The sequence below is a fragment of the Hyaena hyaena genome, unplaced genomic scaffold (genome assembly GCF_003009895.1).
Source record: "Hyaena hyaena isolate Hyena2069 unplaced genomic scaffold, ASM300989v1 scaffold_297, whole genome shotgun sequence".
Taxonomy (NCBI): Eukaryota; Metazoa; Chordata; class Mammalia; order Carnivora; family Hyaenidae; genus Hyaena; species Hyaena hyaena.
This window is the reverse complement of record NW_024080929.1, coordinates 580,408-597,586: the sequence shown is the minus strand read 5'-3', so window position 1 is coordinate 597,586 and position 17,179 is coordinate 580,408. Positions and strand designations below refer to the sequence as shown.

Sequence of the window (17,179 nt, the reverse complement as noted above, 5' to 3'; positions counted from 1 at the left end):
AGATTGTTTCCTGCTTTCTCCTTTAGGGTTTTGATGATTTCCGGTCTCACATTCAGGTCCTTTATCCATTTTGAGTTTATCTTCGTGTATGGTGTGAGAAAATGATCTAGTTTCATTCTTGTGCATGTTGTCCAGTTCTCCCAGCACCATCTGTTAAAACGCTCTTTTTTCCATTGGATATTCTTTCCTGCTTTGTCTACGATTAGTTGGTCATACATTTGTGGGTCCAAATCAGTTCTCCATCCTGTTCCATTGGTCTATGTGTCTGTTTTTGTGCCAATACCATACTGTCGATGATTGTAGTTTTGTAGTGGAGGCTAAAGTCATGGATTGTGATGCCTCCCATTTTGGTTTTCTTCCTCACTATTACTTTGGCTATTTGGGGTCTTTTGTGGTTCCATACAAATTTTAGGATAGTTTGTTTTAGCTTTGAAAAGAATGCTGGTGCAATTTTGAGTGGGATTGCATTGAATGTGTAGATTGCTTTGGGTAGTAGTGACATTTTCATATCACTACTAAATATCATATCCCAATATTTATTCTTCCAACCATGAGTATGGAATGTTTTTCCATTTCTTTGTGTCCTCTTCAATTTCCTTCTTAAGTTTTCTGTAGTTTTCATCATACAGATCTCCTATATCTTTGGTTAGGTTTATTCCTAGGTAGTTTATGGTTTTTTGTGCAATTGTGAATAGGATCAGTTTCTTGATTTCTCTTTTTGTTACTCGTTATTGGTGTATAAAATGCAACCGATTTCTGTACGTTTATTTTGTAACCTGCAACTTTGATGAATTCATGGATCAGTTCTAGTAGGCTTCAGGTGGGGCTGTTTGGCTTTCTATGTAGAGTGTCATGTCATCTGTGAAAAGTGAAATTTTCACATCTTCTTTACCAATTCTGATGCTTTTTATTTCCTTCTGTTGCCTGATGGCTGATGCTAGGACTTCCAGCACTGTTAAACAATAGTGATGAGAATGAACATCCCTGTCGTGTTCCTGATTTCCAGGGAAAAACACTCAGTTTTTCCTCCCATTGAGCATGATGTTAGCTGAGGTCTTCTCATAGATGGCTTTTATGATGTTTAAGTAAGTTCCTTCTATCCCAACTTTCTTGAGGGTCTTTATTAAGAAGGGACGCTGCATTTTGTCAAATGTTTTTTCTGCATCTATCGACAGGATCATCTGGCTTTTATCTTTTGTTAATGTGATGTATCACATTGATGGATTTGCAAATACTGAACCAGCTCTGTAACCCAGGAATGAATCCCACTTCATCTTGGTGGATAATGCTTTTTATGTGCTGTTGAATTCGATTTGCAAGTATCTTGTTGAGGATTTTTGCATCTGCATTCATCAAGGATATTGGCCTGTAGTTCTCTTTTTTTGCTGGGTCTCTATCTGGCTTGGGAATCAATGTGATGCTGGCTTTGTAGAATGAGTTTGGAAGTTTCCTTCGATTTCTATTTCTTAGAATAGCTTGAGAAGAATGGGTAGTAATTCTGCTTTAAATGTCTGCTAGAATTACCCAGGGAAGCCATTTTCCCAGGGCTCTTCTTTGTTGTGAGATTTTTGATAACTGATTCAGTTTCTTCACTAGTTATGTTTGTTCAGATTTTCTGTCTCTTCTCGTGTGATTTTTGGTGATGATTGTGTGTTTAGGAATTTGTCCATTTTTTCTATGTTGTCCAGTTTGTTGGCATATAGTTTTTCATAGTATTTCCTGATTATTGCTTGTATTTCTGAGGGGTTGGTTGTAATAAGTCCATTTTCATTCATGATTTTATCTATTTATGTGGTCTGTCTTTTCTTTTTGAGAAGCCTGGCTAGAGGTTTGTCAATTTTGTTTATTTTTTCAAAGAATCAACTCTTGGTTTCATTGATCTGTTCAACTGTTTTTTGAATCCTATGTTGTTTATTTCTGCCCTAATTCTTATTATTTCTCTTCTCCTACTGGGTTTGGGGTGCTCTTGTTGCTCTCCTTCTAGTTCTTTTAGGTGTGCTGTTAGATTTTGTACTTGCGCTTTTTCTAATTTCTTGAAATAGGCCTGGAGTGCAATGTACTTTCCTCTTAAGACTGCCTTTGAAGCATCCCATAGAGTTCGGATTGTTGCATTTTCATTTTCATTTGTTTCCATATATTTTTAAATTTCTTCTCTAATTGCCTGATTGGCCCAGTCGTTCTTTAGTAGGGTGTTCTTTAACCTCCATGTTTTTGGAGGTTTTCTAGACTTCTTCCAGTGATTGATTTGAAGTTTCATAGCATTGTGATCTGAAAATGTGCATGGAATGATCTAGATTCTTTTACATTTATTGAGGGCTGCTTTATGTCTCAGTATGTGATCTGTCCTGGAGAATGTGCCATGTGCACTTGAGTAGAAAGTGAATTCCATGGCCTCAGGATGGAGATAGAGTTCTAAATATATCTTTCAAATCCATCTGGTCCAATGTGTCATTCAAGTCCATTGTTTCTTTAGTGATTTTAGAAAATATCGTATCTTTAATCAATTCTTATCTGGATTATTTTGCATTTGTTCTCTTTCTAAGTTTGCTAGGTAATTTTCTTGACCTAGGGCCTCGGCTAATCTGAAACTCTTCTAAGGGAGTAAGCAACCCATTCATCCAAGCAAAGTGCATTCTTGAGTATCTCTAAGGCTTCTCACTGCTCTGGCTAAGGTCATTGAAGTGAAGGACTGAAGTATTGCCTGCAGAGCATTAGTCCCATAGACATAAATCTTTGTCTATATTTTTATATGGTTAACTCAAGCATCTGTAATGTGAAAACATCCTGAGATACACTGGAGCAGGGTTGGGTTTTGCACTCATATCAGAGAAAAATAATATAAGTGATATATAGGGAGTGGGGAAAAGTAAAACTACCTTTGTTAATATTTAGTTTAGTTTTAACAGCAGCTGTCATGGGCAGATATTATAAATCCAACAAAGAGTTACTAAGCACCTCTATGTGTAAGGAAGTATATTAGCATTTGTGGATACAGAAATGAAATTGGTTAATTCCTTTTTTTACAAAAAATTTTAGTTTATTTCTGAGAAAGAGAGAGAGAGAGAGCAGGGGAGAGTCAGAGAGAGAGGAAGATGCAGAATCTGAAACAGGCTCCAGGCTCTGAGCTGGCATTCAGCACAGAGCCCGACGTGTGGCTCAAGCCCATGGACCATGAGATCATGACCTGAGCCAAAGTCGGATGCTTAACCGACCTAGCCACACAGGTGCCCTGAAATTGGTTCATTCCTATCTTGATGAGCTCATTGTCTTGTAAAGAAAATAGGCATATACTAATTATAAGTGATATGAGTGTTGCAAAGAAGAAACACTAAGGCAAGTTATATGTTAAGTGAGTTAGTTTTAGCTTAAGCCATTCATTCCACACCAAAAGAATTGGGTAGAATTACCTTCCTCATAATCCCCAGGTGGAAATTGGAACTGGTAAGAAGGATATTTGGTACTCAACCTTCCAGAGTCTGCAGAAAATATGATATTGGTGGCTTCTATCACTGATGTCTGCTGTATGCAAGGAATTTTATATATAGTATCTCAACTCATCACAGCTACATTACAATAGAGGTTTTACTGATGTGGAAACTGAGGCTCAAAGAGGTAACTTGCTCAAGGTCTCACATCTTTGGCTTTGAATTCAGATTGGGATTTTAATCTAAATTTTGTCTAAATCCAGAGTGAATGACTTTTTCTATTACTTCAAACTATTTCCAGGACATAGTGTTATGAGGAAGAATAGAGGATTCTAGTCCAAGATCTAATACTTAAAAGTTATATGTCTTTAGACAACTCTTTCCTTATCTGTTGGAGAGGGTGTTGAATACACACCTTCCCTACTTCATAGTTTATCAAAATGACAATGAGATAGGAGGAGAATACTTAGATCACATACAATGGTCTGCATATATGTGGGATGTTACTGATTATTGAATGACATTAAAAGGTTGCTTTACATTGTATAATCCCTGTATTGTTCATTTACTCATAGTCAAGGGTAGGAGGGAGAGAAAGCCCGACTAGGGTTTGGGATTGGAAGTTAGCAAAAAGAGTCATAAACTTGACCATGATCCAAATCATTTTTGCATTTCTTGACCCTCAAATTTTTCATCTCTAAAGTTGAAACTTCTCTCTCACCTGTGACTTTTAGGATGCTTCTTGTAATTAAAAAACATGATATATACTAAGTTACTTATATTAAGTTTTTTCCACCTTGAGCAGGGCCACTGGTTGCACACACCACAGGGACCTGGAAATGCAAAAAAGTTTGAATCTACGTGGGCTAAATTCTGTCAGGGCATCAGCTGTAAGTGGTATTCAGCACTAAGTGAATTGCACTTAATGAATTAAAGATGAAAGAGACAGCAGGGAGCACGAATGAAGGAGAAGACCTTTCATTTCAAATTTAAAGGGCTAATTTTATGACTATTTGAGATCTGCAGATCAGAATTTTTCCATTCTTTCCTTAATTGTTTACTCAAACAGCATACTCTGTTTCAAATGATGAGGACATTGGGAGTGGACAGAAAAGCCAAGCTAATACCTCAAATTGATAAACAAAGCCTGCCATATGTTAGCCACTCAGTCCTCTCCAGGAATAGGCGCTTGCAGGTAGATGTGCAAGATGGTTTACATTCAGGTTGACTGTGAATTTGAAGAGCAGATTCTAGCTTGCACACAACTCTTTTTTTTTTTTAATTTATTTTTTCTTAAATAGTTTATTGTCAAGTTGGTTTCCATATAACACCCAGTGCTCATCCCCACAGGTGCCCTCCTCCATGCCCATCACCCCCCTACCCCTTCCCCCCACCCCCAACAGCCCTCAGTTTGTTCTCACCATTCAAGAGTCTCTCATGGTTTGCCTCCCTCCCTCTCCCCAACTATTTTTCCCCATGATCCTCTGCTAAGTTCCTCCTAATCCACCTATATGTGCAAACATATGGTATCTGTCCTTCCCTGCCTGACCTATTTCGCTCAGCATGACAACCTCAAGCTCCATCCACATTGCTACAAATGGCCAAATTTCATTCTTTCTCATTTCCATGTAGTATTCCATCATATAGATAACCACATCTTCTTGATCCATTCGTCAGTTGATGGACACTGAGGTTCTTTCCATGTTTTGGCTATTGTTGAAAGTGCTGCTCTGAACATTGAGGTACATGTGCTCCTATGCATCAGCACTCCTGTATCCCTTGGGTAAGTTCCTAGCAGTGCTATTCTTGGGTTGTAGGGGAGTTCTATTGTTAATTTTTTGAGGAAGCTCCACACTGTTTTCCAGAGGGGCTTCACTGTTCCCACCAACAGTGTAGGAGGGTGTACACAACTCTTAATCAATGTCATTGCCCACATTTCAGCAGTGTCCTCAAGCAAGTTATAGAATCTATAGCTTTAGAAGGACCAGATCATCTTTATGATGGCTTCTTATCTTATTTTCCCCACTCTAACTCCTCACCAGGTGGTAATCCTATCTCTGCTTACATTCTTCCAATGATGTGGAACTCATAACGTACTTTATGGAGACACTCATCCCATCTCCACCCCCATCCACCCAAATGCATTTTCAGTTAGCTCCTTCCTTGTCCTTAAGAACAAGTATTCTACATGAGAGTCCTTTGGAGGCAGTTATACATGCTATACATAAACATATACATGTAAAGTTATACAAATATATCACATTTCCTCCTACACCTTGATTTAACTTAATATCTTAGTGCTTTGGTTTTCTGACCTGAAAAATGGCAAAACTGCAGTCAAGATGGAATGAAATAATGAATGTTTAAAATGGTTTTTAAGATATTTGAATTTTTGTACACATAGACAGTGAAGCTCAACAGGAAGGGGAAACTAATAATTCCTTTTTGGTTGTTCTTTTAATATCTTCACATATTGATTAGATGGTGCTTAGATGAGTATGGTAATAGCTCAGCCCAGTTTTATTGAGATTGCCCAAATTTAAAATGTTTCATCACGTTGTTCATATGAAACATAGCAAAGTGCACATTCAGTTATGCAAAACATCCCCTCCGACTGCTTTATTTTTTAACTTTTATGTTATGTATATTTCACAAAATAAAATATAAAATACAATAATTACAAACTTGCTATATATATATGTATATACATATACATACATGTATATATATTTCTGAATTTCAGTTTCAGAGCTCCAATGGTAGATTTATTCCTACATTATGTGACAGCTGTGATATTTAGTAATCCAAACCGTCCTGAACAGTTGTCTATTTTTTATTTTAATTCCAATATAGTTAACATAAAATGTTGTATGAGTTTCAGGTGTACAATATAGTGATTCAACAGTTCTATACATCACCCAGTGCTCATCACCAGGGCCCTCCTTAGTACCCATTACTTATTTCACGTCGAACTGCTTTCTTGAACCTAGAGGTAGTAGAGAAGTCTTTATCAGGCCCCATAATTTGTTTCTGATTGCAGAATAACAAGATCACCAAATGTATGGGGCTTAAAGAAAAAGGGAAAATAGGAGAATGAAATGCTAAGAACTGGTGATACCAAGGCCTGCTGGCCCCTCTTTCAAGTCCAGACCACATTTACTGAGACTCAATGCCCCTGCTTGCTTACTCAGCTTCCTCTTGTTTTGACAAGATTTCATGACTAGATTCTATCTTATTTTTCTTTTCCTAATTTCAGGTCAGACTACCAGTAGAGATTCTTTTGTTTGTCTTTCTCCTAGTCCCATCTATCAACACAGATTTATATAAGACTTGTGGGCCCAGCACTGTGCAAAGTACTATGGTGGTTAAAAGGAAAGAGACTTATTCCTGGAGGGCTCATACGGTCAATGTGTCTTTCCACAGCTCAGGGAAGGAGGTGTTAGTAAGGGCCTGAGTAGTGAGAGAAAGCTGCATCAAGGAGGCTGAATGTGAACTGGACATAGGAAGAAGAAAGTAATTGGCTTTCAGGTGAGGGAAGAGAGATTGAAAGCAGAAGTGGCAGGATTACATGTTTAGAAGTGGAGGTAGGGGCTTAATTTCCTTATGTGTAAAATGCAAATCGTTATACTTACTTCACAAGACTGCTGTGAGGATTATGTGGTCTGGTAGAGAGATGGCAAATACCTGTTCAGCATGTTGCATTTATTCCTCCATAGGCTGTGGCAAACACTGATAATTCTTTACAACATTCTACCAGTAAGGCCAGCCATGAGTCCAGGACACTTTTAAATAAGGCTCCAGATAGCTAGTACCAATTAGAGTATATAAACTGACATAAATTAGGCACTGAAGAAATCACAAGTATTATTACCTCCAAAGACTCACACAATGTCTGGTATGACTGTATAAAAACAACTTATCTTTTCCATTCTTATCAAATACAAATGCAAACCTCTGCATCCCTGGTATGTCGGAGGTCCACTGTGTCCACTTGCAGGTTTGAAATGAGACTTAGATACAATCCTGCTACAGAGGTTATCTGCCATACGATGTAACTTCTCTTGTGAGCTCTAAGTACTAGCACACTTGAGCTTCAGGAGTTTAGAAACCTTCTACTTCCACTAAAGTCATCATTTCGCCACCTGCATAATGTCAGTACCCCTCAGGGGCTGAATCAAGAAGGCAAGTACAATAAAGAGGTAAAATGGAGTCTGTCTTTGGGGTTTTTCTTTGACTCTATGTAATGCTCTTTTATATTTTGATAATCCTTTATTCGTAATACTCTGTTACAGTGTTATGATACCTTCCAGTGGCTAATTTTGCCCTCCACCCAGCCTCCAGATCTTTTCATTCATATAAAAACTCACCCATTCCTTCTAGGTCTTCTCTGCTGCACTGAGAGAAAAGAATGGTGCAAATGGGTCATGTACTGCTTGAACAATCAGTCACGGTTCTGGCTGGAGACTGAGCAGAGGCATTCAGTCATGTGCTATGGCTGCCAGCAGAGACAGTAGGCAAAGGGGAGTAGACAGGGGCAGGAGGAGACAGGGAAACATGACTTTAGGATGAATGTTAGATAGGTGCATGGAGCTGGAAGGCTGATGGAGCAAGTGTGGCACCTTAATGGAGTTATGCACATTAGAAAGGAAAACTAGGAAGCTAACAGGGAGTACTTGAAGAGAGTGTTCATCACATGTTTAACTTCATAAGCAGCTAGGCCATGGGTCTAGCAGAGCCAGAAGAAAGGTTGAAGGTTAAAGGAAGGTATGAGGTCTGAGTCATAGCAATGGCCAGACTGACCCCAGCTGGGCTGCTACTCTATCTCTAATACGAGGATACATGGATGGCTCTTCTGCCTCCCTCACAGGCAGTGCAGAGCAGTACAAACCTCCCAGCAGGAACCATTGAGACTGAGATCAAGTTCAGCTCAATTAAAACCCTCTCTCTTGCCCCCCAAGCCAGCTACTTTTCACATGCCTGAGCCAGGCCTACACTAGCCCACTGTTTACATGTGACCTTACAGACTCAGGCAGAGCCTTGGAAGGAAGCAATCCACATATCACACACTTCATGGGCCACTTTTGCAGCCACATATTTTCTACCTTCAAAAATGTAGATAGTGTTAAAGCAGAAAGGGTCTTTGGAGAGTATTCAACCTAGGGTTTCTCAAGTGTTACCAAAAAACTTCTGCATCAGCATCATCTGCAGAGCTTGGTTAAAATGCAGATAATCTGGTCCCATCCCAGACCCACTGAATGACACTGTCTAGGGGTGAAGCCCAAGAAGCTGCATGTTAAACTCCCAAGAGATTCTTATGTACCCTAAAACTTGAGAACCTCTGACAAATGTCAGAGCCCTGTGTAGTCAGTCGACTAGTATCCCCAAGGTAAAATCTGAAGACTATTTACCACAGAATCATTTGGAGTGCCTATAAAAAATTCAGATTTCTGGGTCTCTTCCTAACTCTTGTGAATCAGAATTTCTTATGTGTGATAAAATTTGAGAAAACCAGTTCCTTCATTGTACAGATACAGCAACTAGCCCAGAGAGAGGAAGTGACTTGCCCAGGTTGTCAGTCTAGATGGTAGCAGAGCTAGGGTTACATCCAAGTCTCCAGACAAGTCTAAACAGTATGCCCCTGTGGCTACCTCCTGAGGACTGTTTATGTCTCAGTTTAGCTCTCATGGCCACAACAACCCTTACTTAGAACATCTGGAGCTCAAGAGTAAGAATGCCAAGTGCTCTGGGTACTTACATGACAATAGGTCAAAACTTCTCTAAAGTGTTGTGTAGAACAGCTTGAAAATAAGGTATTGTAAGGTCACAATGCTCTATTATAAGTAGCAAGGTACTTCAGGCCCTTCTCCAAATGGAGTTGCAAGAGACTTCAGTATGGGGCAGTTTCTTATGCAGGGAAACTGTCAACCATGGCCTTGAGCCAAACTGAACACAAACACCAAAATGGCCTGCCTGTAAAAGTTTACTAAACCTATTTTTGTGTTGTTGTTTTTGTAGTTGAAATACATACCAATCAAGTAAAAACTTAAATGTATGCAGTTTTGTGTCAAATCCCGTCCAAGCTCACTAGTCTGATTTCTGAAATCTGTGCATTTGAAGTCCCAGCTCAGTCTCTGCTTTATCTCTCTAAGACTGAGGTCTGGAACGCCTCCAGACTGACATGATCTGCTGGAACAATCTAATAGAAGGCCATTGACCTCTAAAAAGAGTTCAATTTCTTATTTTTTATTTTATGTATTTTATTTTTTTAATTTTTTTGTGAAGTTTTATTTTTTATTTTATTTATTTATTTTTTTACAAATAGTTTATTGTCAAGTTGGTTTCCATATAACACTCAGTGCTCATCCCCACAAGTGCCCTCCTCCATGCCCATCTCCCCCCCCCCCATCAGTCCTTAGTTTGTTCTCAGCATTCAAGAGTCTCTCATGGTTTGCCTCCATCTCTCTCCCCCACTATTTCCCCCCTTCTTGTCCCCCATGGTCCTCCGTTAAGTTCCTCCTAATCCTCCTATACGTGCAAACATATGGTATTTGTCCTTCTCTGCCTGACTTATTTCGCTCAGCATAACACCCTCAAGGTCCATCCATGTTGCTGCACATGGCCAGATTTCATTCTTTCTCATTGCCATGTAGTAGTCCATCGTATAGATAAACCACATCTTCTTGATCCATTCATCCGTTGATGGACACTTAAGCTCTTTCCATGTTTTGGCTATTGTTGAGAGTGCTGCTATGAACATTATGGTACATGTGCTCCTATGCATCAGCACTCCTATATCCCTTGGGTAAATTCCTAGCAGTGCTATTGCTGGGTCATAGGGGAGTTCTATTGTTAACTTTTTGAGGAAGCTCCACACTATTTTCCAGAGGGGCTGCACCAGTTTACATTCCCACCAACAGTATAGGAGGGTGCCCGTTTCTCCACATCTTCGACAGCATCTAAATTTCTCTGATTTGCTCATTTTAGCCAAAAAGAGTTCAATTTCTAAAACGATAAGGCAAAATAGATTTTCTTAGAGGGATTAAGCAATTGCATTGATAACAGTGCCATTGTATGATTTGCATTGGGCAAATGCTTATAATTTTAGCAGGTGTTTCACCAACGATACATAATTAGAAAAATTAAATGCTCTGGCCCCTTGAGTACATAATTCTGTAAAGAAACAGGAGACTGCTACAAATAGTCTGGAACTGCTGAGGGTAGAGGGAAAGGGCAGAAAGCAGGAGCAGAGAAAAAGTTATAACCATACTTTCCAAACAAAAGGAGAATTTGGTAGAGGGGTCCATACCCCTTATCTCCAATTCTGAAATCAAAACGCTCTGTAAAATGGAAGACATTTTTTCATTAATTTGGTGTCAAATCTGACCCAAACTGACATAAAATTAGTCTTTATCTCTTTTAGTATGAATATTTAGACATTTATTTTCCTGCTGAAATGTTAATTGCCTAATTATGGGATGTTTTCCCAGATACCACTGGGAGTGTTATATAATAAACAATACATATTCTGTGTTACCTTTCAAAAATTAAAAAAAATTAAATTCTAAAACACAGATGACAGACTGTGTACCTAGAAAAATGATATCTAACATTTATGAAGCACCTGCCATCTGCATGGAGCTGTGCTAATCTCTTTTCATCTCATTTAATCCTCACAACACTATGAGGAAGGTATTAAAATCACCTCCATTTTAAAATTTGGAAACTGATTCTCAGAGAGGTTAAGTAACATTCCAGAGTCACAAAACTTTTGGCCAAGCCAGGATTTGGACCTAGATCAGTCTAACTCTAGAACCTACATGCTAAACTCTTGCACTCTACTGTCTGAGAGAGAAGAGCAGTTGTAAAGAACAGTGTGGGCTCTTTGCTGGTTTTATGCAGAAGTAGAATAGGCTACCACCTATTCTATGTCATTAGAATGTCTCCTACTTCCAAATGTGTCCCCTCCCCATTCTTACTTCTCTATAATCTTGTAATATGGCTTTATTCCTTGAGGTGGCTTTTCTCACAGGGACCACCGACATCAGAAATCTGGGCAGCTTGCTAAAGTACAGATTCCTGGTATTCACCCAAGACCTATTGAATAGAAGGCCATTGAATAGGAATTGTTGGCTATTGGGACCAAGTTGATTCTTATGCACATTAAAATTTGAGGAAAAAGTGAATTCCCTGAGAAAGGCCAATCATTAACCCTTATTAATTAATTAACATGTTATCTTTCAATTGACACCCAGATGGATTGGCAGCAATAAATTCATGGATGGGCACCTGGAAAGTGGAAATATATACTAGATTTGTGAGATATGGAAAGGAAGAAAGAAAGAATATGACAGTATCTCCCTACTTTGATAATATGTGATAAGGGAAGAGCCTCACCAACAATATTGTTACCTGCATTGGAACAACTTGGGGAACTTCTCTCTCTCTCTCTCTCAATCTCTCTCTCTCTCTCTGCCACTCTGAGTGCCTATCTACTATCTCATTGATACTCACCACACCTTTCTGAAATAGACAAGATAGTCATCCTCATTAAATGAAAGGGGGAAATTGAGACCCAAATGAGCTCTTCTGTCATACAACAGATTAATGCTAGTGGTTGGTTAAGTTTCTGGCCACCAATCTTATACAATTTCAGTCTTCCAATAATCTCTTCCATAGATCTAGAGAGGAGAAGCCATCAAACCTAGAGAATCGAGTCTTACATTCAAGGATATTTGCCCTCTAGTGGCCAATTTAAATACAATTAAATGGCATGTTACACAAGGGAAGGGCAACAACAAAAAAAAGGAATTGTGCTGCTCAATAGTTCAACTGATATGCCATATGTTTGGGGCTAGTTTTTAACCTTAATGAGTTGGTTTATTCTTATTATCAATGCAAGGATGACTACTAAACATTTTGATCTTTATACTTCTATGAATATTCTATTCTTGTTTACTACGTTTCCAACTTCACCTCTTCATCTTGCCTGTGGCGGCTTAATCATCTCCACGACAACCAAATGTGACCTTAGATAAGGACTATGAATCTAAAAAAATATAGATTAACTACCACTGCAGCAATCAGATAGCCACAGCAATGCAGGATTGGAGCACTGAGGTTAAAGTCCAACCCGTGATTATTCCAATTAGGAATAAATGCTCTTTATATAAGTGTTTGTCTCTTGGGGCGCGTGGGTGGCTTAGTCGGTTAAGCGTCCGACTTTCGCTTAGGTCATGATCTCACGGTTCGTGGGTTCGAGCCCCGCGTCAGGCTCTGTGCTGACTGCCAGCTCAGAGCCTGGAGCCTGTTTCAGTCTGTGACTCCCTCTCTCTCTGACCCTCCCCTGCTCACGCTGTCTCTCTCTCTCTCTCTCTCTCTCTCCTGGAAATAAATAAAACATTTAAAAAAAAAAAGGTAAGTGTTTCTCTCAAATTTCAATGCACATTTGAATCACCTGGAAAATTGGTTTAAGTGGAATACTAATTCTGGAGGTCTGGAGTGGAACCTAAGAGTCTGCATTTCTAAGAGTCTCCCTGGTGATGTTGATGGTGCTGGTTCCCAGATCACATTTTATATAGGAAGGGGCATGAACCATAATCATGCCCAAGTAGCATGTACAAATGAAAACATTTGTGGTCCTAGAGGAAGTGCCATTTCACACAGCAGTACTGATGAGCATGCAGCTCTGATATTAAGTAGTTGTGTGACCTTGGTAAACATCTTTACCTTTCTGGGTCTCTGTTTTCTCGTTCATGAAATTATGAATTTGCCCTGGATGACCTCTAAGATCACTTTGGGTTGTAAAATTCTTTGATTCTCTGATAGAAAGGGGTACTTTAGAATGAAAGGCTTAGTTTGAGGGCAAATTTACCCTATATTATATACAAGGAGGGGGGTGGGGAGAAAAATCTGTGACTTTTGTATTCATCTTCTTAATTCCAAATCCTCTATGTGTCCTAAGGTAATTTGTCACTTCTGAATGTGCAGAACATCGACATTCTCCATAAGAAGAGACAACATTGAGTAGTGGACAATTTTGGCATCTCTCAAATTCATCTCTGTTTCCCCTTGTGACTGTTTCATAGCTAGCAGTTTTGGCTACTTGCTTATGATACTATCTCTCAGATAACAGAGGAAGCCCTACTGTCTGCCCATTGGTTTCAAATACTGGCACTCAATTCTACTTAGTCTCACTTGATTCCAGAAGATACAATGGAGAAGTACATAGAAACACCACCTACCTTGCAGGTAGAGCATTCCTCCCTTCAGGCAGAAAACCCGTTTCTGCAGCCACAAATACAGCATCTGACAGAAGAGAACCCTGATATGAGGGGCCAAATCATGCCCACCCTGGACACCCCAATGATGTCTGTACCCTGCTCACTTGAGCGTCTCTCTCAGTTTCATGGTGACCCTGACAGTCTCTCAGGGTTTCTCGCACAGGTGACTACCTACCTGACAACTGTCAAGATCCCGAATCCTGTAGATGATATCCAAGTCAAGTTCTTTTTTAACTACCTATCTCAGAAGATGGAAAGTTGTGGAGTCATATCCGGGCCTGACCAGAACACTCTGATGAAACAATATGAAAAGTTTGTTCTTGAGTTCAAGCAATCATTTGGTGAGCCTACAAAACAGGAAACAGACCCTCTGAATAAAGAGGACAACTCCTGTCAGCAAGATGCTTCTACTTTCAAGCTTCTTGCTCAAAATCTGAGCTGTAATGAAACTAATCAGAGTGATCACTTCCAAGAGGGAATAGCTGACTCCATCCAGGATGAAGTGAGTGACACAGATATGATGGACAACCTTCCAGACCTGATCACTCAGTGTATTCAGTTGGACAAGAAGCGTAGTGACAGGCCAGAGCTTCTACAGTCAGAGACCCAGCTCCCAGTGTTGGCTTCTCTGATCCACCACCAACCCTTTTCTGCCCCCACAGATATACCACCCAAGGAAGAACCTATACAGTTGCGTGGAAGCCAGCCACCTCTCACCCCAGCCAAACGAGCCCGCCAGCAAGAAGCTCAGCTGTGCCTCTACTGCAGCCAGGCTGGTCACTTCACAAGAGATTGCCTAGCCAAACGTTCTCGAGCCCCAGCAAGGATAAGTAACCCAACTCGCCAGTAAGAGAGCCCAGGCAGGTCACTTTGTAAACTTATATCCCTCTCACTTACAGCCTTATTAATTTATATCCTGCACTAACATTTAAAATACAGGTGGGGAACCATGATACCACTTCATAGACAGTCATGAACTCATGTGATTTTCGGAATTTAAATAACCAGATCTTGTTTATTTGGTGACACATCACCAAACCAAACTAAACCAAATCCAGCAATGATGAAAACAATTCACAGACACTTTCTGGATTTAGAACCAATAACCCAAGAAACTCTGTAGGCAAAGCTGGCCAGTCTGAGCCAATGAAAACATCCCTGGAAGTACATTGGGAACTCTATTCCCTCTAATGAATGAGGTCTGGGTTGAGTTTCTTGGCTTAAGTCTTCTATGCCTAAGATTAGGCCCAAAACTTTCACCTTCACCCTCATTAATATATATTCTAGTTCCCTGTTGGTTTCGGACCTTTGGTTGAATTCCTAACTGCATCCCATATCCTACCAACATTTTTCTTTTCTTTTCTTTTTTCATATCCTACGAACATTTTTCTACTGGAGGCTGGAACCTGCTCCAACTATTGACGAGAGTCCAGCTTCAACACAAACCAACACTCATGGAAACACAGCTCTACTACCTTTCCATACAGCTATGCATTTTGTTGCCATTTAAAGACTTCTGCTTACCCCCCAAAATGGATTTCTTGGCTATTGACTAACCAGATGGCATGGGCCCTTGAACACTGATTGGAACTGTTGGTCTGCTTCCTTGACAACTAGCCCTTCAGGCAGGTACATGTTTTAGCCAGGCCCTACTATTTCCAGATTCCTCCCCCCTTCCCCAACAACCTATTTTAGGCCATAGTATGTCTAATGGCCAAGTCAAAATGGTCTAGGATAATGACATCTGACAAATATTTATTGAGAGTTGGGAAAGGAGTCTTATCATAATTACTGTGTCTATTGTACCTGGATGGTCTATTATACTGCCCATTGATGTTGAGTTCTATACCCTTATGCACCACCTCTGGGGAGCCTCATCTAGTTGAGAATCTTGAAAAGCAATTAATGGTAGACTACTCTCTGAACCATCCCATCTGAAAAAATCCTGGGACAAATACATCAACACCATCCATACATAAAGCTCAAGAAGAAGTGAGAGTTTGATGTGTGGTTTTGGCACACATCAGCTCTGTGTATGGATTCCTAATGCTTCTGCACAAAAGTAGTGTCATGTTGGAGAAACACAATTTTCTAAAATGTTAAGAAGGTACGGTGACAATTGATGTTTGCTGGTAATAATCAGTCCTCTGTTCCCTGCTTATTGATGCTGATATATGTCCCCATAATTGATTTCCTGAAGAAAAATCAGTAATTCCATATTCCCTAGCAGCCATCAAGGCCTCTCAGAATACGAAGTGTCATTGTACTTTGGCCTTGTTCCTGGAGAATGATATTAACTTTGATAGTACTTAAACCCAGCCAAGACCTTACCATTTTCATCCTGTAGCACTAACAAATAGATTGTTTTGTCCATCAATGCCTCACTAACCACTGTGCCAATCCTTATTTGCATTCACAAGGGGTCTCCTTTATCAACAGTTTGCTATACATACACCTTACTCCATATGCTCTATAACAAGGAGACCAGTTGTGCCAAGAAATTCTCACTGTGGTACTGTGATTGTATGAAAGTCTCTAACAAGTAGATCTTTTTGAAATTTAAGTGTCTCTGGGATTGCCTGGAGGAATCCTGATATAGCACCACCAATTCTGTAATAAAGGACTAACCCAATAGCCTCCAGTCACTTTCCTTACTGAACTTAGTATGGCCCCAGAATGCTGATGGAAGCATTCATTTGGCTTCATCACCAATCTTTCTTTATCTTAGGGATACAATTTGTCTTTGTGTGCTCTTTCACAAAGATACATCACCTTATTTCTTGTTTGGACTTTCCCTCTGCAGCAACATCATCTTCTTCTCCAAAGTATCTTCAGATTTCATAGCCACTCAGAACAGATAATTAATTCTAGGCTATAAAATCTCTCATTTCTAGAAGCCCCTTGTTGAGGAATTCTCAGCCAAGAAATTCTTGTTTTCTATGTGATACAATCCAACAGCCATACTGAGCATATGAATAAGATACTGGGATAATGCTTTACTGTCTACTAATTAGCAACCATTTTATTTACCACTTCAAAATTTTGTTATAATGACACCATCCACTTCAACTAAACTAAACTCCTTAGCATAGAGTTCTACAGATGTTTCCCCCAAACATATACCAAAGTGAACTTCTCTGAGAGTGAAATTAATTAAAATCTACTGAGAACAGATGACATGTAACGTACTTAAAGATGTAGTCTGCAACTACAAAGGCTTGACTTGGGGAGCACCAGGTCCAATCAAGATTGTACTTTTAAGGAGGCAGATCTGTTACATGGTTGATGTCATCTAGCAAGATAAAATCTCATGATTTTATGATAAGTCTGAAGAAAGAATTGTTAACAAGAGAATGGTCTTCAGGGAGTCTAGAAAAGGTGGGCAATTAAAGAGCATCATAGGGCATCAGTAATATACTAATCTGTAGACTAAGAGAGGAGATGTCGACCAAGAGATCATTTGGTAGGTCTATG

The 17,179-nt window shown here is 39.6% G+C and overlaps 1 protein-coding gene across 1 annotated transcript; it reads left to right on the top strand.

Annotated features, from left to right (window-relative positions):
* Window positions 1-13,637: 13,637 nt before the first annotated feature.
* RTL4 (retrotransposon Gag like 4) lies at window positions 13,638-14,555 on the top strand. Its single transcript, XM_039247421.1, has one exon. It carries the CDS (start codon window positions 13,638-13,640, stop codon window positions 14,553-14,555), a length of 918 nt encoding a protein of 305 aa, XP_039103352.1.
* Window positions 14,556-17,179: the final 2,624 nt, after the last annotated feature.